A 20,914-nucleotide genomic window follows, 5' to 3' on the forward strand; every position below is an offset into this window, starting at 1 on the left:
AAAAAGGATTGCATTCTGATGTTTTTGTTCACACTCCATGGCATATTTAACTTGGGCTTGCTGTTAACATATCTGTTTCCCAGCTGTGTTGCACAGCCCTGCTTGTATTGCTCGAGGTGGTAGCTGGGCTGGTGGTAGATTTCCTCAGATTTATGGTCCAGGGGGACTTCAACCTGCCATCGCTCAACGATTCCTTGGATGCAGTGCAGGAGTTCATGGCTTCCATGACAACCATGGACTTGACCCAAGTAATTCAGGGTCCGACTCATGGGGGGTACACTCAACGTAGTGTTATACACATGACTTTGACATACAGCATGGAGGAGAACTAATGGAATACAATATTGTAATTATAAAATCAAGATCTGAAGGTCTGTTAGAAATGTGCCTATATTTTCAGTTAGAAAATATAACAATAAAAATATCAAATGAAGGTACATTATTAAATATTTGTTTGAACTTTCTATAAACATCTTTTTCTCATATATTTCTTTTAAAATAATAATAATAATAATAATAATAATAATAATAATAATAATAATAATAATAATAATTTATTAGATTTGTATGCCGCCCCTCTCCGAAGACTCGGGCCAGCTCAAAACAGGATATAAACAGTATTATACAGGTACAAATCTAACATAAAAAAAAATAGATGTAGTATAATTCAATTACATTTTATTAATTGACACAATTAAATTGTGTTTGGTCTAAGAATTACATCTAAAACTGAAATAGCAGATGAAAGTGTTCATTTATTAGTTGTTTTTAAAAAATGCTCTCAGGCTAAAAAATCTAAAAAGAGCAACTTTGATGTCCTTATTTCTCATGCTGTAGATTAATGGATTTAGCATGGAAGGGACAACAGAATACATTATTGTAACCACAAAATCAGCATATGAAGGATTGTCACTTACGGGCCATAGATAAGCAAAGTAGGCAGTAAACAAAAATATGGAAAACACTGTGAGATGTGGTAAGCAGGTGGAAAAGGCCTTTTTCCTTCCATGAACTGAAGGAATTTTTAGAACAGCAGCAAAAATCTTCACATAGGTAATGACAATAAAAACAAAACAACCAAATCCTAATGTAGAACTGAACATTACAACTCCAATTTCACTTATGTATGATCCAGAGCAGGCAATCTTAAGTAAATGTGGGATTTCACAGTAAAACTGATTGATAATATTAGAGCAAAAAGGAATAATGAAAGTTTCAACAGTGTTCATTACAGAATTGAGAAAGCTGGCAATCCACACACAGCTTATCATTTTGGTGCAGGCTGCCCTGTTCATTATTATTTCATATTGTAAAGGATTGCAGATGGCAACATACCGATCATAGGCCATGAGAGTCAGGACAGCAATATCAGAGCCCAGAAAGAAAACAAACAAGAGGAGTTGAGTAACACATCCTGAGTAACAAATGTGTCTTGTATTTGTAAGGGAATTAAAAATGGCTTTAGGAATAATGACTGAAACTGAACCAATGTCTTGTATAGCTAAGTTCATCAGGAAGAAATACATGGGGATGTGAAGGCGGTGGTCAGATACAACTGCAATGATGATTAGAAGATTTCCTGATAATGTCATTAAATACAGTATCAGTAATAAAGCTATATATATAATCTGTAGCTCCCAAATCTTTGAAAATTCCAAAAGAAGAAAATCAGATGTGTAATTATGCATTTTTAATTGTGAGCATGTCATCCCTAGAAAAAAGATAAAAGCAATTAAATATGCATTTGAAAAAAAAATATCTATAGGGTCTGTTCAACATTCAATAAATGTCCATTATATTTCTGAGGGATGAGTAATGAAATAGACAATTGTTTTAAAAAATTAAGTTTGATGGCATTCAATATTGTGATTGCCAAAATTTGGATTTAACCCTGCTGTTCTGTTCTACAACACGAAATCGAAGTTTGAGATCCTGTAAAAAATGTCCCCTGCATTTCTGAAACTTGAAATTTCATGACTTTTCATCATTTCAGGGGTTCTCTCTATGAGATTTTTTTTGGGGGGGGTGCGGGGCTTAGTTTTTGCTGGGCAAAAATGTCACACTTGTACTGTTTACGAGTCTGTGTGACTCGCATCAAAAAATCTTTATTTTAAGTGCTTATATTTGGTCAATTTGAAAACTTCTTTCCCTTGTAAACTAGGTTGGACATTTCTGCACACAATGAAATGAAAATTGAAATAAAAAATAATGCTTATTGGTTTATTTTGTTCACAAAAGCCCTCCCACCCACTTTTTTGTGATTTTGTTTTCAATTTATAGACAGTTTAGCCTGCAAAATGTGTACAATTTTGCTAAATTTGGTGTGGGATTACTAGTTTGAACATTCTTAATCATAATAAAAATATAAATGAACTGAACAAAATGATGCTTATTGGTTTTTTAAAATCAGAAATAAGCCCCCCCCCCAGCTGCTTGCAACCATTTTCACTTTACCTTATTTTTAGGCTCCAAATCCAGAATATTTTTAATATTTTAGGCATTCATGTACCCAATTTAACATTGCTGATCATCATAAAAATATTTTTTCGGGGTGGGGTGAGAGGTGGGGGCTAACTTTTTTCTGGGCAAAAAAATAACCTCACGTTGAGTCTGTTTCTGGTCGTATACAACCCGGACCAAATATATATATTTTTAGGTACTTAAATTTGGTCTTTTTGAAAACGTTTTTCACTGGAAAACTAGTTTGAACATTTTTGAACTTAAAAATTTTTTGATGCTTATATTTTTAATTTGATCAAAATGCCCCCCCCCCCAATTTTTTGAGCATTTTGTGTCAGTTTATATTTTTTTTAGGCTACAAATCTCTAAGGAATTTTCCCCTCAAAGTTTTGATACACTAAATTAAACATTCCTGGTCATAAGAAAAATAGAAAGGAACTGGAAAAAAAAGATGCTTATTTGTTTATTTTGGTCACAAAAGGGCCACCCCCTTTGGCCTTGCTGTGTGCCATTAATTTCACTTTTTATATAGATTTGGCTAGAAATATTAGGAATATTCTTTTGAAAAGCAAGCACATGGTAACTAGATAACTAATTTTATGAAAGAAATCCTTTTTATTAAAACAAGTATGTAAATTTGAAATTAACAGCATAATTTCTATATAATATAATGAGCCGGGGTGGCGGAGTGCTGTACTGCAGGCCACTGAAGGCGGAGTGCTGTACTGCAGGCCACTGAAGCTGACTGTAGATCTGTAGGTCAGTGATTCAAATCTCATCACCGGCTCAAGGTTGATTCAGCCTTCCATCCTTCCGAGGTGGGTAAAATGAGGACCCGGATTGTGGGGGCAATATGCTGGTTCTGTAAAAAGTGCTATTGCTAACATGTTGTAAGTCACCCTGAGTCTAAGGAGAAGGGTGGCATAAAAATTGAATAAATGAATGAATGAATGAATGAATGAATGAATGAATAAATAAATAAATAAATAAACAAACAAACACAGCGGGGGGGACATTTATGTGCAAAATAAAGAAATAAGCATCAATGTTTTCAGTTCAATTTTCATTTATTATGTTCAGAAATGTCCAGACTGGTAATTCAATGACAAAGTTATTGAAAATATTTGGAATTAGGGGCCTAGAAAAATTTATAAAGTGACATGCTTGAAAAAATGGGGGGGGGGGGCGGCCCTTTTATGAGGAAAATAAACAAAAAAGCATCATTTTTTTCAGTTCAATTTTCATATCATTATGTTCGGAAATGTTCAAACTAGTAATCTGACACCAAATTTAATAAAATTGTACGTTGTTTGCAGGCAAAACTATCTATAAATTGAAATAAAAATCACAAAAAGGGGGGTGGGCTTTTATGAGCAAAATAAACCAATAAGCATTATTTTTTTAAATTTCAATTTTCATTTCATTGTGTGCAGAAATGTTCAACCTAGTTTCCAAGGGAAAGAAGTTTTCAAATTGACCAAATATAAGCACTTAAATAAAGAATTGTCGGTGCGAGTCACACAGACTCGTAAACAGTACAAGTGTATAGTGGTTTTGAACAGAGCAGCAGGGTTAAATCACTATTACTTGTATTGTAGCAATATTATAGTAGTCTATCTCTGAATCAATTCTGGGAAATGTTCTTTCACCATCAGTTGAATGTTTCCTGTCTATTTCTGTTACCAGATTTCATTATAGTATATAATACAACTTTCTGTTTAAAAAACAAAAAATAATTTTAGAAGTTCAAAGATCGAAATGTATAAAAAGGGAAATTGGGAGAACCATTCATCTATTTAAAATTCCTATGTTTTTTCAGCCATATTGAGATATTTTAAACTTCTTGTTTTCTATAATGTTGTGATTTATACAGTAATGGTTTCACAAGCATCTTTTTCCTTTTCTCAGCTGCTTTTTCAGAGCCCCATAAAAATTATATCTGATCTGATGCAAATCATTCTTTGAATTAGTTATTTAGTCAATTACATTTTCAGTAAATAAGATAATAATGTCTGAATCAGTTCACATCCATTGATTTGTAGCTTGAGTAAAAGAAAAGACACTGAATGTTTTAATTAATAAGGGTGATGTTCAGTTTTTAAATTTTGTTGATTGTCTGCTATGCTAATTAGAAACAATTTCAAGGGAGGCAATGCTCATTATTTTATTTTTAACTATTCAATTGTCTTATTAAGATCTACTTATATTACTTTCATTTCATTTCGAAAGTAAAACTGTCTGAAAAATAATGATATAAAATGGGAAACAAACTCTGCACCAAGTGGAAGATCCAACAGGTTCCTAACAAACCTAGCAGACAACTTTGTTAGAGTAGAGAGGGAACAAGGGGATCAGCCATATTAGCCTTAATTCTCACTAAGAGAGATGAAATGATAGAAAGTGTTGAAGTGATCATAGAAACATAGAAGACTGACGGCAGAAAAAGACCTCATGGTCCATCTAGTCTGCCCTTATACTATTTCCTGTATTTTATCTTACAATGGATATATGTTTATCCCAGGCATGTTTAAATTCAGTTACTGTGGATTTACCAACCACGTCTGCTGGGAGTTGGTTCCAAGGATCATGCAATTTTGGAACTCAACATTATACAAACACAAACAGTAGAACAAAGTCAAACTAAAGTCTTGGACTAATTTCAATAAACTCAGAGAGAACTTTGGAAAGATTCCATGGATAAGAAACCTTAAGGGGAAAACAATTCAGGAAGCTTTGGAAATTTTGAAAACTGAGATTATAAAAGCCCAGACTAATTCAATACCAATGAAGAAGAAAAATAATAGATCAAAAAAGAAACAAACATGGCTGCATAAAGAACTCTCGGACAAATTGAAAGACAAAAAGGACAAGTATAAAATGTGGAAAGAAGGGGAAATAACTAAGGCAGAATACCAGCAAATAGCCCAAGCCTATAATGATGAAGTGAGGAAAGCTAAAGCTCACAATGAACAAAGGCTTGCAACAAGAGTAAAAAGTAACAGAAAAAGCTTCTTCCAACATATTAAAAACAAGAAAAAAGCCAAGGAAACAATTGGTCCATTGCATGGAGAAAACAGCAAGAAGGTGACAAGTAGCAGGGAGTAAGCAGAGCTAATCAATTTGTTTTGTGCATCTGTCTTTACTTAAAGGGAAAAAACAGCCCAACCTATCAAAAACATTATCACAAAAAACATATTAGAAACACAAGTTAAAATAGGGAAGAAAATGGTAAGGGAACACCTGTCCACCCTAGACGAATTCAAACCACCAAGACCAGATATATTACATCCCAAGGTTCTGAAGGAACTGGCAGACGAGATCTCAGAATCACTGAACTTTATCTTTCAAAGATCCAGGAGCAGCAGAGAATTGCTAGAGAACTGGAAAAGAGCTGATGTAGTTCCCATCTTCAAGAAAGGGAAAAAAACAGATTCAGGAAACTACAGACCTATCAGCCTGACCTCAAAAGGAAGCCGGAGTGGTGCAGCAGGTAGAGTGCTATACTGCAGGCCACTGAAGCTGACTGTAGATCTGTAGGTCAGCAATTCAAATCTCATCACCAGCTCAAGGTTGACTCAGCCTTCCATCCTTCCAAGGTGGGTAAAATGAGGACCCAGATTGTGGGGGCAATATGCTGGTTCTGTAAAAAGTGCTATTGCTAACATGTTGTAAGCTGCCCTGAGTCTAAGGAGAAGGGCGGCATAAAAATCAAACAAACACACACACACACACACACACACACACACATACCAGGGAAGATTTTGGAAAAGGTAACCAAGCAATGAATTGACAAACACCTATAAGCAATCAAAGTAATAACCAAAGGCCAACATGGATTTGTCAAAAACAGATTGTGCCAGACTAATCTTATAGTATTATTTGACAAAGTGACAAAATTAGTGGACCAGGGGAATGCTCTTAATGTGGTTTACTTGGACTTCAGTTAGACTTTTGACAAGTAGACCATAACCTACAATGGTGGAGTACCCCAAGGCTCTGTTTTAGGCCCTGTACTCTTCAATATCTTCATCAATTACTTGGACGAGGGATAGATGGGGAACCTATCAAATTTGCAGATGGCAGGAATAGCCAACACTCCAGAAGATAGGTGCAAAATACAGAAGGATCTTGACAAACCTGAAAAATGGGTGGTATCTAACAAAATGAAATTAAATAGTGAAAAAGTAAGATTCTACATTTAGCCAAGAAAAACAAAACACACAGGTACAGTATATGTGGTACATTGCTCAACAGTAGTAACTGTGAGAGGGATATTGGAGTCCTAGTGAACAACCATTTAAATATGAGCCAGCAGTGTACAGCAGCTGCTAAAAAAGCCAACACAGTTCTAGGCTGCATTAACAGAGGGATAGAATCAAGATCATGTGAAGTGTTAATACCACTTTATAAAGCCTTGGTAAGGTCACACTTGAAATACCACATTCAGTTTTGGTCACCTTGATGCAAAAAAGATATTGAGACTCTAGAAAAAGTGCAGAGAAGAGCGACAAAGACAATTAGGGGACTAGAGGCTAAAACATATGAAGAACGGTTGCAGTAGCTGGGCATGTCTAGTTTAATGAAAAGAAGTACCAGAGGAGACATAATAGCAATGTTTCTCAGGGGTTACCACAAAGAAGGAGTCAACCTATTCTCCAAAGCACCTGAGGGTAGAACAAGAAGCAATGGATGAAAACTAAACAAGGAGAGAAGTAACTTAGAACTAAGGAGAAGTTTTTAAGCAGATGTTGGATAACTATCTGTCTGAAGTAGTGTAGGGTTTCCTGCCTAAGCAGGGACTTGGATTAGAAGACCTCCAAGGTCCCTTCCAACTCTGTTGTTGTTGTTGTTGTTGTTGTTGTTGTTGTTGTTATTATTATTATTATTATTATTATTATTATTATTATTAAAATCCATTAAAATGTCTTATCTATTTAAATGGGATTGTAATTGTAAAGGGAAAGCAAAAAATCTTAGGGGTAAGGGAAGGTAATAACTCACCATCTTTATTCATGCAGTTTTCTTTATTTTCTCTTGTTCTTTTTCTCTGCAACTGTTGCTAACATTGTATACTGTAGAACCATGAATAACATGTCATCCGATATGTCTAGCATTTTCTCCCAAATATAAGGTGTTAGAATCTATTGGAAATATAACGGAACTTCAGTGGATCAGAGATTTCCAAAACTCTGTGGGATGTTTCCCAAGGGTCTCTATTATTTTAAATGTAGAATTCTACAGGGGACAAATACTGATATCCTCATTTTACAAACCTGATGGCAGGAACGGATACATCAAAATAATCCACAAGTACAATTTTCTCATAATAAAAATTTAAAAGTGCTCAAAGATGTATTAATTTCTAATGGATTCGAAAGAAAAACAATTACAAACCTAATCAAAAAAGAGACATCCCCAAAAAATCAAGACCTAGAACAGGATAATGGCATCACCCTCCTCCCTTACATCAAAGGCACCACAGACAAAATTAGTAAAATTCTCCACAAACATAATATCAAACTTCATTTGTCACTAACCAAAAAATATCAAACATCCTAAGAAACCCAAAAGATAAAATCCAACTCGAAAACCAAGGAATCTATGAAATCCCTTGCAAAACCTGTGCAGTCACATACATTGGACAAACCAATCGAAGAGTGAGCGCACGCATTGCAGAACATAAGAATGCAGTCAAAAAAGAAGAAAAAACTTCCTCCCTTGTCCAGCACATTAAAAAAAACAGGACACGAAATTGACTTTGAAAAAACTAAATTACTTTATGTATGTATATAGAATGTATATTGAAGAATAATTATGGAAGCCGTAGAGATAGAAAGGCACCCCCTCAGCATGAACAGATGAGATGACACATCCCGACTGCCAGAGATTTGGAAACCAGCCTTAAACAAAAAAACATATCATAATCATCACCATGTCAATCCTTCAACTAAATGTGATTCCACCAACCAATCAAATCATTAAAACATAGTCACCCAATCTATTTGCTACATTCAAACCAAATCTCCACCCCCAACACTATATATAAGGAACAAATGGCAGTTGCAAACATTCTATATTTACAGCAGCACGAATCTTATAACTTCAGCCTGATGATGGTGAATGTGATTTCACCGAAACGTCGCATAGACACTCAAAATATTACACGGGGCAAAACCCGAACTCAGAACAATCTACATATATTTCTATTTCTATTTCTATTTCTATTTCTATTATTTCTATTTCTATTTCTGTTTCTGTTTCTGTTTCTGTTTCTGTTTCTGTTTCTGTTTCTGTTTCTGTTTCTGTTTCTGTTTCTGTTTCTGTTTCTGTTTCTATTTCTATTTCTATTATTTCTATTTCTATTTCAGGTACAGTGGTACATCTACTTAAGAACTTAATTCGTTCCATGACCAGGTTCTTCAGTAGAAAAGTTTGTAAGCAATTTTTCCCATAGGAATCAATGTAAAAGCAAATTATGCGTTCAAACCCATTTGGAAAGAAATAAAAGCTCGGAATTTGGGTGGGAGGAGGAGGAAGAAGAAGAGGATGAGGACAATGACTGCCAAAGGAAGACGGCGAGTGAGGGGAATCAAAAAAATCCAAAACTTTAAGGCTTAAAAAAAAAAGAGGGACTCTGAGGTGGCAAGGAGGAGCAGGCGCCTCCCACACACCCAGCATGAGACTGCCTCCCATACACTGCATCAGAGAGAGAAACCCAGGTGGGGGAGAGGGGGGAACCTCAATCTCCTTTGACTGAAAGGCTGCAGCTGCTGCTGCTACCTGCTTCCTCTTCCTTTCCATGCTGAAGGGCTCCCGTCTTCTCTCGCTTGCTCACTTTGTAGCCAGCACCTTTCCTTCACTGTGGTGACTCCTTGGTTTGGCTTAGGTCGAGCTGATTCAGCCAGGGCGAAGCACCCCCTTTTGCCTTTCTGCACCCAGACAGTCTGGGAGGCAACCTCACGCTGTGTGTGGGGGAGGTAGCGCGAGGGATTCAACACAGCGAAGTGGTTTATTTCCTCTCCAAGCACCCAGAGAAAGGAAACCTAAGTGCCAAATCCCATTGCAACAATATCGCCAAAAAGGCTTCTAGAGTTGTTAACCTGATCCTACGTAGCTTCTGCTCCGGCAATCTCACACTACTCACAAGAGCCTACGAAACTTTTGCCAGACCCATCCTCGAATACAGCTCATCTGTCTGAAACCCATACCACATCTTGGACATCAACACCCTTGAAAACATCCAAAGAAATTTCACCAGAAGAGCTCTTCACTCCTCCACTCGAAACAGAATACCCTACGAAAATAGACTAACAATCCTGGGTCTAGAAAGCTTAGAACTACAGTGCCTAAAACATGATTTAAGTATTGCCCACAAGATCATATGCTGCAACATCCTACCGGTCAATGACTACTTCAGCTTCAACCACAACAACAAAAGAGCACGCAACAGATTTAAACTTAATATTTACCGCTCCAAACTTGACTGTAAAAAATATGACTTTAACAATCGAGTTGTCAAAGCGTGGAACTCATTACCGGACTCAATAGTGTCAACCCCTAATCCCCAACATTTCTCCCTTAGGCTATACACGACTGACCTCTCCAGGTACCTAAGAGGTCAGTAAGGGACGTACATAAGTGCACTAGTGTGCCTTTTGTCCCCTGTCCAATTGTCTTTCCTTTATCTCATATATACAGTAATACCTCGCCTTACAAATTTAATTGGTTCTGGGAGGAGGTTCGTAAGGTGAAAAGTTCGTAAGATGAAACAATGTTTCCCATAGGAATCAATGGAAAAGCCAATAATGCGTGCAAGCCCATTAGGAAAATCCAAAACATTAAGGCTTTTTTTAAAAAAGCGGGGGGGCAGACTAAGCTGAGGCGAACTGAGTGGAGGGACAGTGAGAGGTGGCAGTCCCAATGAAGAAAGGTGAAAAGAGCCTCTCTTGAGCTTCATGGGTCTTTCCCTCCTGTTTTTGCCCATTCCGTTCTGCTCATTTTCCCCACACCTTTCTCCTCTCTTGAACTCCATGAGTCCCTCCAGTTTTTGCCCATCCTGTCCTGCTCATCTTCCCCACACCTTTCTCCTCTTGAGCTCCATGAGTCCCTCCCATTTTTGCCCACCCTGTCCTGTTCATTTTCCCCACACCTTTCTCCTCTTGAGCTCGATAGTTCCCTCCCATTTTTGCCCACCCTGTCCTGCTCATCTTCCCCACACCTTTCTCCTCTTGAGCTCCATGAGTCCCTCCAGTTTTTGCCCACTCCGTTTTGCTCATTTTCCCCACACCTTTCTCCTCTTGAGCTCCATGAGTCCCTCCCGTTTTTGCCCACCCTGTCCTGCTCATTTTCCCCACACCTTTCTCCTCTCTTGATCTCCATGGGTCCCTCCCATTTTTGCCCACCCTATCCTGCTCATTTTCCCCACACCTTTCTCCTCTTGAGCTCCATGAATCTTTTCCCCATGCAGTTTGGAAGGGGGGAGTTTGTCACTGGGATTCAAAGCATCACTGGCAAAAATGAAGGGAATCGAGGAGCCTCAGGGAAATCCCAGCAGCTGCTCGGGTTCGTAAGGTGAAAATAGTTCAGAATAAGAGGCAAAAAAATCTTAAACACTGGGTTTGTATCATGAAATTTTGTATGAACAGGGGTTCGTAAGATGAGGTATCACTGTATATTTTCTTCCTTTCATATATCTTCTCTATTTTTACATATTATCTTTATATATATTACTTCACGTCTATTCTCTTCCATATGTATTGTGTATTGGACAAATGAATAAATAAAATAAAAAATAAAATAAAATAAAAAATGCTCCATTCAATCTGGGCTGCCTAGAGCAAAGGGGTCATTACTTTTCTCTGGGCACTGGCAGAGGATTATTCCCTCTCCAAGTGCCCAGAGAAAGGAAAATGCTTTGTTCGCTCTGACTACCAAAGCCTCCTTAAGAGCCAGCGAAAAGCACCTCTGGCAGCCCAGAAGAGCCCGAAATGGCCGGGTTTAAATAGGGAATGGTAGGAAACTGGCCGGACCTTCATGCTACTCTCAAATTTCATGGGAAATTTTTCCGGGCTCGGGTTCTTAAGTAGAAAATGGTCCTTATGAAGAGGCAAAAAAATCTTGAACATCTAGTTCTTACCTAAAAAAAGTTCTTAAGTAGAGGTGTTCTTAAATAGAGGTACCACTGTATATGTGATATATGTTATCTATGTTTTTGATGTGGAGTAAAAAAATAAAAAAATCTTTTACTAGGGTAAGGATAAATTGTTCAGAAACTTTGTCAAACATACATACATTCATTCATACATACATAAACACACGTATACACAAACACACATGTATGTATGTATAATATTAATTTATGTTGTATGCACAATGTACTATATACATTACACATTTCATTTAATTTTATACCTGTTGTTTCAAAATTATTTATGAAACTGAAAAAGTAACTTTTACCTGTTTAGTCGAAATCTCTTCAGGAAATGACTAGCATTTGACATCATCATCTGACTAATCACAATATTTTACTTTAAGGAAATATAAATGTTGAGAATACTAGTCTTATTTATTTGTCTCTATTTTAACTTTCCTATTGACATAAATTAATGCAGTTCCAGGTCTTTTCAAAAACAAATGAGCAGATAAATTTTGAAAGAGCAGCTTTGAGTTCTTTGTTTCTCATGCTGTAGATCAATGGATTTAGCATGGGTGGAATAATGGAATACAATATTGTAATTATAAAATCAAGATCTGATGGTTTGTTAGAAATGGGTCTTAGGTAAGCAAAAAAAACAGTAAATAAAAATATTGAAAAGACTGTGAGATGTGGTAGACAAGTAGAGATGGTCTTTTTCCTTCCATGAACTGAAGGAATTTTTAGAACAGCAGCAAATATCTTCACATAGGTAATGACAATAAAAACAAAACAACCAAATCCTAATGTAGAACTGAACATTACAACTCCAATTTCACTTATGTATGATCCAGAGCAGGCAATATTAAGCAAATGTGGGATTTCACAGTAAAACTGATTGATAATATTAGAGCAAAAAGGAATAATGAAAGTGTCAATAGTGTTCATTACAGAATTGAGAAAGCTGGCAATCCACACACAGCTTATCATTTTGGTGCAAGCTGCCCTGTTCATTATTATTTCATATCGTAAAGGATTGCAGATGGCAACATACCGATCATAGGCCATGAGTGTCAGGACAGCAATGTCAGAACCAACAAAAAAAATAAACATGAGGACTTGGGTAACACATCCTGAGTAATAAATGTGCCTTGTATTTGTAAGGGAATTAAAAATGGCTTTAGGAATAATGACTGAAACTGAACCAATGTCTTGTATAGCTAAGTTCATCAGGAAGAAATACATGGGGATGTGAAGGCGGTAGTCAGATACAACTGCAATGATGATTAGAAGATTCCCTGTTAATGTCATTAAATACAGTATCAGTAATAAAGCTACATATATAATCTGTAGCTCCCAAATCTTTGAGAATTCCAAAAGAAGAAAGTCAGATGTGAAATTATGCATTTTAAACTGTGATCATGTTATTCCTAGGAAAAAAGGAAAGAGCAATTAAATATGCATTTGAGGAAAAAATGAACAGGATATGTTCAATGTTCAATAAATGTCCATTAGATTTCTGAAGAATGAGAATTGAAACATAGACAAATGCTTTTTAATTCAGTTTGATTGCATTCAATATTCTGCTTGCCAAAATTTGGTTTTAAATAACTATTTCTTGCATTGTAGCAATACTATAGTAATATTATACTATTACAATACTATTTATGCATTTATTTATTGGACTTATATGCCCCCCATTTCAATAAAAAATACAACATATAAAACACTTCTAAATCCAATTAATAGAAATAATTCATTTAAAAATTTTTTTTTTAAAGCTAAACATTTAAGAAACCAGACATTCCAAAAACATACTAGAACATCCTACACATTCACTGGTCATTATAGTTGTCAGCAGTCTCTATTTCTAAATAGAGAAATTGCTGGGAAACTTTTTCTCTCTATCATTTGAATAGCTCTTGTCAATTTATTTTGCCAGAAATTCTGTTTTGTTTTCTTTTATGTTGTGATTTAAAATGGCTTTACAAACCATTTTCTTTTCAGTACTTAGCTATATAAAATGCATTTTCTACTGATGAAAATTTTGCTCCTTCTCCCAGGAAAAAAATGTAAAAATGAAAATGTGTTTTAAAGAACACACTAAAATGTGTTCCTTAAAAATTTGAAGGTCTGCAAATAAAATTTAATCCTCTGGATACTATCATTTAGAAAGTAAATTTTGAAGACTTCCTTCAATCCAATTTTTTGTAGGCTGCTTATAGAGTTAACAATTAATATTAAGAGACCCATATAAATTCAATCTGATCTAATTCAAATCATCCTTTAAATCAGTCATTTAGTCAATTACATTCATATTAAATAAGATCAAAATGTTTGATTTGGTTCACATCCATTAATTTGTAGCTGTGGAAAAGAAAACAAGCTGAATCTTCTAATCAATAAGGGTTAAATGCAGTCTTTAAATTTATTTGATTGTGTCTGCTATGGTAATTGGAAACAATTTTGATAGAGGCAATGCTTAATATTTTATTTTAAAATATTCTCATATCTTATTAAGATCTAGCTATATTATTTTTATTTTATTTCCCAAATAAAACTGAAAAATAATTGTATAGGATCTGTTAAAATATCTAATCTATTTAAACTTGACATTATTATAAGAGAATAGGCAGGAAAACTAAATTTAATGCTTGCAGAGAGGTGAAGAAATAACTAAAGATTACTCACCCTCTTTATTCATGAGACCATTTCCAAGGTTTTATTCTATAAAGGAATAAATGGCATATCATATAGTATCTTTAACCTTTTCTTCCAAATATATTATGAGTTAGACTCTATTGAAAATATAATGGAGCCTGAGTGGATTAGATATTTCCAAAGCTCTGTTGGGTGTTTCCCAAGGGTCTGTATTATTTTAAATGCAAAATTCTATAAGGGAAAAATACTCATGTTCTGATTTTAAAAATCTGGTAACAGGAGGGGGTATATTAAAATACTCCAGAAGTACAACTTTCTCATAAATTGTTCAATTTGAAAATCTTTTACAATAAATTTAAGGGTAATGGGGAAACCCCTTAGAACACAGTTTTTATTTTATTTTGTAAGTGGGTAATTAATTATAATTATAGTTGTTTAAAAATCAAAGAGAATGATTTTATGCCTCATGCAGTATATTTATTTCACTAGATGCTTGTAGAGTACATTGCACAAATAATCTTGTTGATATTCATTATAATATGAGACATCCTTTGACATTTATCAATCTTTTTCAGATATGTTTGCTTGAAGATTCTCAAAAAGAGGTTTATAATACATAGGTTCGACTACTGAAATGCTCTCTCCATAGGGCTTCCTTTGAAGAGCATTCAGAGACTGAAAATAGTGCAAAATGCAAGCAACTGAGCTATTGTGGGTCTTTAAAGATCTGCCCACATCTCACAATCATTCCATGAGCTGTATTGGTTGCCGATTGGTGTTTGAAAAGGTCAGGATCGTAATGATGGTGACTGAGTCAATCTGTGGTTTTGTTTGAGACTACTAAAATATGTTCTGCCTTTATAGTCTGCCCAAATCCCCAATTTTAGGACCTCTGATAGTAGGTATCTCGACATGATACCCTCTTGTCAATTTACATGTGCTATGTTGTTCATTAGGACAAGAAGATGCTTTTTTAATAGAATGGACCTGAAACTTTTTAATGCCAAGACTATAGCCCAGAGCTCCAGCAAGTTTATGATTAGTATAGATTCCACAGCTGACCAGACCCCTTCCTGAGCCTCCTGGGATCCTGTATGGGCACACTATCCCTGTGTGCCAGCATCTTTTGTCAGGGTGATCCTGTGATGTTCTAGGAAACAGGTTCTCTTGTGGATCGCAGGGGACAACCACCCATGCAGTGACTTCAAGACTGAAGCAGAAGCCAAACTCTGGCCAGGGAGGTGGAATGGCCAGTCTTCTGAAAAGGGAGGAGAAACCACTGATGTTTCCTAGAATGCAAATGTGCCCATAGTGTTATATATACTCCTGTTCAGTTTGGGGATTTCGCAGATTCTGATTCAGATAGTGTTTATGAATTAGTGGCAGGTCCTGATTTACAGACAGAAGAAGAATACATTGATGGGAATAAGGAAATTGCTGACCATTTCAATAGCTACTTCTGTTCAGTTTTCTCAAAATACACCTTACAATAATAATACTGTAGATGGATATAGCATTGCTTCCAGCTGTACGGATTCAGCTTCAGTGATTTTAGAAGCCGATATCCTAGAAGAACGTGAATGATTAAAGATAAATAAGGCAATGGATCCAGATGGCATCCACCCCAGAGTTCTTAAAGAACTCAGATTTGTAATTGCTACCCCCCTGATTTGTTTAACCAATCCCTGTTAACAGGAGATGTTCGTGAGGATTGGAGAATAGCCAGTGTTGTGCACAAGAAGGGCAGTAGAGAAGAAGCTGGTAACTAAAGGCCAGTTAGCTTGACATCAGTTGTAGTTAAACTGATGGAGACTATATGCAAAAAGAGGATAAATCAGCACACTTATTCAATTCAATTCAATTTATTAGATTTGTATGCCGCCCCTCTCCGAAGACTCAGGGCGGCTCACAACAATAATAAAAACAATATTTCAGCGAAAACAAATCTAATATTAAAAAGCACATAAAACCCTATCATATTTAAGAAAGCAAACAACATATACATAACCAAACATAAATATTAAAAAAAGCCTGGGGGAAAGGTGTCTCAACTCCCCCATGCCTGGTGGTATAGATGGGTCTTGAGTAATTTACGAAAGATAAGGAGTGTGGGGGCAGTTCTAATCTCTGGGAGGAGTTGATTCCAGAGGGACGGGGCCGCCACAGAGAAGGTTCTTCCCCTGGGGCCTGCCAAATGACATTGTTTGGTCGATGGGACTTGGAGAAGGCCAACTCTGTGGGACCTTATCGGTCGGTGGGATTCGTGCGGTAGCAGGCAGTTCCGGAGGTACTCTGGTCCAATGCCATGCAGGGCTTTAAAGGTCATAACCAACACTTTGAAATGTGACCGGAAACTGATCGGCAGCCAATGCAGGCCACGGAGTGTTGCAGAAATGTGGGCGAATCTAGGAAGCTACATGATGGCTCACGCAGCCATGTTCTGCATGATCTGAAGTTTCCGAACACTTTTCAGAGGTAGCCCCATGTAGAGAGCGTTGCAGTAATCGAACCTTGAGGTGATGAGGGCATGTGCGACTATGAGCAGTGACTCCCTGTCCAAATAGGGCCGCAACTGGTGCACCAGGTGGACCTGGGCAAACGCCCTCCTCGCCACAGCCGAAAGATGATGTTCCAATGTCAGCTGTGGATCGAGGAGGACGCCCAAGTTGCGAACTCTCTCTGAGGGGGTCAGTAGTTTTCCCCCCCCAGGGTAATGGACAGAGAGATGGAATTGTCCTTGGGAGGCATGACCCACAGCCACTCTGTCTTGTCTGGGTTGAGCTTGAGTTTGTTTACACCCATCCAGGCCCCAACAGTCTCCAGGCACTGGCACATTACTTCTACTGCTTCATTGACTGGACATGAGGTGGAGATGTATAACTGGGTATCATCGGCATATTGATGATACCTCACCCCATGCCCTTGGATGATCTCACCCAGCGGTTTTATGTAGATATTAAATAGGAGGGGGGTGAGGACCGACCCTTGAGGCACCCCACAAGGGAGAGACCCCCCACTAACACCGACTGTGACTGACTGGAGATATAGGAGGAGAACCACTGGAGAACAGTGCCTCCCACTCCCAACCCCTCCAGCTGGCGAAGAAGGATACCATGGTCGATGGTATCGAAAGCCGCTGAGCGGTCAAGAAGCACCAGGACAGAGAACAAGCCCCTGTCCTGGGCCCGCCAGAGATCATCCATCAACGTGACCAAAGCAGTTTCCGTGCTGTAGCTGGGCCTGAATCCAGACTGCTGAGGACCTAGATAATCGGCTTCTTCCAAGGCCTGCTGGAGTTGGAGCGCCACCACCTTCTCAACAACCTTCCCTATAAAGGGAAGGTTGGAGACTGGATGGTAGTTATTAAGCACTGCTGGGTCCAGGGAAGGCTTCTTGAGGAGGGGGAGCACAAGTGCCTCCTTATAAGGAGCCGGAAAGGACCCCCTCCCCAAGGAGGCATTGACAAACTCCTGGACCCAGGAGTTGTCTTGGTGCATGGTGCTCTAAAGTAATGTTTTGAAGGTAGGAGTTGAAACAGTTTATGTCCAGGATGCAAGGGATCAGTAAATATTTTCACAGCCCTCTTTTTGACTCATGCAGTATACAGGTCCTCAATGGAATGCAGGTTGGCATATAGCTTTTTATAATGGGACTTTTGTTCATAATATAGGTCTTAAAGTTTGAGACTATAGATCTATATTGTGTGCCTTTTTTATTCACTGTCCACACAGATCAGTTTGTTTGTTTGTTTGTTCGAATTTGTATGCTATCCAACTCCCGAGGGACTCTGGGAGGCTAATGATAAATTATAATAAATAATAAATGTATATTTATTCTGAATTTAATAAATAAATCACCTTTTAAAAAGTAAACATACCCTTGGGTAAAATGTTTCTACATGTCTATAATGACTTATATGAAATTGGAAACCCATTTCAAAACTATTGATTAATAGTGATATGTACATATCCAGTATATGTGGCTTAATTAAGGAAATATTTTCATTTGACCCAGATATATTAAATATACCACATACACATATAAAAAAAAACCTCTTCAAAAGCATTCTTTATGCTTTTTAACTATTTTTTGTCATTGTGTTCTGCAGGTGGAATGTTATGTATCTGAAAAATTCAACCAACAAACCTTTTGGTGTCCAGGATTCTTGTGCATACATACGGTTAACTTTATTAAAGTAATATCTTCTTTTGCCCCAGATACATTACACAATGTTCCATATGCACATATGAAATAAGCTCTTCAGAGACATTCTGAAATGAAAACATTTTTTCATTATGTTCTCTAGATGGACTAGTAGGTATCTGAAGGCCTCAAGCATTGAACTCTTCGGATGTTCAGCATTCTTGAAAAGCAATTAAGTCAAATCTACTTCTTTCATTACATTTTTTCAACAATCCCACAAAACAGAAATGATTAATACTAATCATATTCAGCAAGAACGGTAGGCAGATTAAAGAACAATTATTGACTGGAAGTTAATAATTATTTGTTTTTGTCATTCTCAATAAGAAGTAGCAAAAAGGAGGGCACAGTAACTTTAGCTATAAAATTCAATTATGCATATATTTTTTTCTGAACTAATTGGTTACATTTTTAGAAATTAAAATCATCCTGGTGATTATTTTAACGGTAGATTATTAAATCATTAATCAGCATATAAATCAGCATATGCTATTATTAAATCATAATAGCATATTTAGTTACATGCATATAATAACATGTTCTTATATCTTTCTCAAATATTTTTATATATATTTCATATATTTTGTCAGAAATCTACCATAAAGGAACAAGTACTAAATCATATTATTTTCAAATATATTTTATCTACATAAAGTTTGTCTTGATGGAATAGTTCATATTTCACATCTGCACCTTTTTATCTTTTTATAGTAAGTTAACCTGTCCACAAGTGGAGAATTCAGGATTATTCCCTGTATACTCTTTTTCTCCTTGACATAGATAATGAAAGGATTCAATTAATTTATTTTTCAAATATAGGTTTTGAAAGAGCAACCCCAATGTCCTTATTTCTTATGCCATGGATTGCAGTTATAAAGTCAAGGTTCGATAGAGCATTAGAAGGAATTGTCTGGAAAACAAGCATTAAGCAAATATATGCAAAAATCAGTGAGAAGCCAGTACTGAAAAAGCTTTTTGAATGAAAAGGAAAAATTGTACAGTTGCCTTTTGAAAAGCACCATTGGGACAGCCAAGACTGAGATGATTAAGAATCTCCATAGGCAAGTCTGTGAGAAATTGCACGCAAGCAGAGATAGTATTTTTTATTTCTTAAACAGAAGCAATTCTCAGAACAGAGAAGATCTCCACTAAAGCTAAATTAGGATGGAACACTTTCGGTTCCAAAAAGTAAAGATGGACAGGAGAAAAATGTAGAAAAGACCAGGATCATTATATTTAATATTATTAAATTGAACTGAAATAAAATGCAATACAGTTCTTACATATCTAGATCAATAAGGGTAAGTGCTTGAGAAATTATATCATTAGAAATATGCATATGTATAATCATCATCACTTTTTCAAGATAAGCTAAGCTAAACTAAGATATTTAAGGTATGTACGGAATATAAAGTTTACTTTTGTCCCTCTCTTTTTTCTTTTTACCATTAACACAGATAAAGAAATACATCCAAGTTCACAAATGACCAAATGACCATAAGCTAAGAAGTTTTGCAATAGTAACTCTGATGTCCTTGTTTCTCATACTATAAATTAATGGATTCAGCATGGGTGGAAATATGGAATAAATTAATGTAATTATGAAATCAAGATTTGATGGTCTGTTAGAAGTGGGTCTTAGATAAGCAAAAGAAACAGTAAACAAAAACATAGAGAATACACTAAGGTGTGGTACACAAGTAGATAATGCCTTTTTCCTTCCTTGAACAGAAGGAATTTTCAGAACAGCAGAAAATATTTCTACATAAGTAACTATTACAAAAGCAAAACAACCAGTTGATAATGCAGTACTAAATGCTACAACTCCAATTTCAGTTACATATAAGCCAGAGCAGGCAATCTTAAGTAAATGTGGAATTTCACAGTAAAATTGATTGACGATATTAGAGCAGAAAGGAATAGTAAACGTTTCAGCAGTGTTCAATGCAGCATTAAGGAAAGTGGCAATCCACACACTGCAGATCATTTTGGTGCAGGCCTTCCTGTTCATTATCATTTCATATTGTAAAGGGTTGCAAATGGCAACATATCTATCATACGCCATGACAGTGAGCAAGGCAATATCAGATCCAAGGAAGAAGACAAACAAGAGCACTTGAGTAACACATCCTGAGTAAGAAATATGCCTTGTATTTGTAACAGAATTAAAAACAGCTTTGGGGATGATGACTGAAACAGAACCAATATCTTGCATGGCTAAATTCATTAGAAAGAAGTACATGGGAGTATGAAGATGGTAGTCAAAAGCAACAGCAAAAATGATGACAAGATTCCCTGTTATCGTCATTAAATATAATATAAGTAATAAAGTTATGTATATCATCTGTACCTCCCAAATCTTTGAAAATTGCAAAAGAAAAAAGATGGATGTATTATTTTCCATTCTTGTCCATGAACCATGATATCTGCAGGGGGAGAAAAGTAGTGAAATATTTT

At 36.4% G+C, this 20,914-nt stretch overlaps 3 protein-coding genes across 3 annotated transcripts; all 3 read right to left on the reverse strand.

Annotated features, from left to right (window-relative positions):
* Positions 1–758: 758 nt before the first annotated feature.
* On the reverse strand, positions 759–1,688 carry LOC139154002 (olfactory receptor 14A2-like). Its single transcript, XM_070728431.1, has one exon. It carries the CDS (start codon positions 1,686–1,688, stop codon positions 759–761), a length of 930 nt encoding a protein of 309 aa, XP_070584532.1.
* A 10,361-nt stretch (positions 1,689–12,049) lies between these two features.
* Positions 12,050–13,000, reverse strand: LOC139154003 (olfactory receptor 14A16-like). The gene has a single exon (XM_070728432.1). The coding sequence runs from the start codon at positions 12,998–13,000 to the stop codon at positions 12,050–12,052; it is 951 nt and encodes a 316-aa protein (XP_070584533.1).
* A 6,934-nt stretch (positions 13,001–19,934) lies between these two features.
* Positions 19,935–20,861, reverse strand: LOC139154004 (olfactory receptor 14I1-like). Its single transcript, XM_070728433.1, has one exon. The coding sequence runs from the start codon at positions 20,859–20,861 to the stop codon at positions 19,935–19,937; it is 927 nt and encodes a 308-aa protein (XP_070584534.1).
* Positions 20,862–20,914: the final 53 nt, after the last annotated feature.

The sequence above is a fragment of the Erythrolamprus reginae genome, chromosome Z (assembly GCF_031021105.1).
Source record: "Erythrolamprus reginae isolate rEryReg1 chromosome Z, rEryReg1.hap1, whole genome shotgun sequence".
Classification (NCBI taxonomy): domain Eukaryota; kingdom Metazoa; phylum Chordata; class Lepidosauria; order Squamata; family Dipsadidae; genus Erythrolamprus; species Erythrolamprus reginae.

Bases quoted from the DNA above. Each gene is read 5' to 3' on its own strand.
- LOC139154002 (XM_070728431.1), bottom strand. From the start codon at position 1,688: ATGCATAATTACACATCTGATTTTCTTCTTTTGGAATTTTCAAAGATT.
- LOC139154003 (XM_070728432.1), bottom strand. From the start codon at position 13,000: ATGCATAATTTCACATCTGACTTTCTTCTTTTGGAATTCTCAAAGATT.
- LOC139154004 (XM_070728433.1), bottom strand. From the start codon at position 20,861: ATGGAAAATAATACATCCATCTTTTTTCTTTTGCAATTTTCAAAGATT.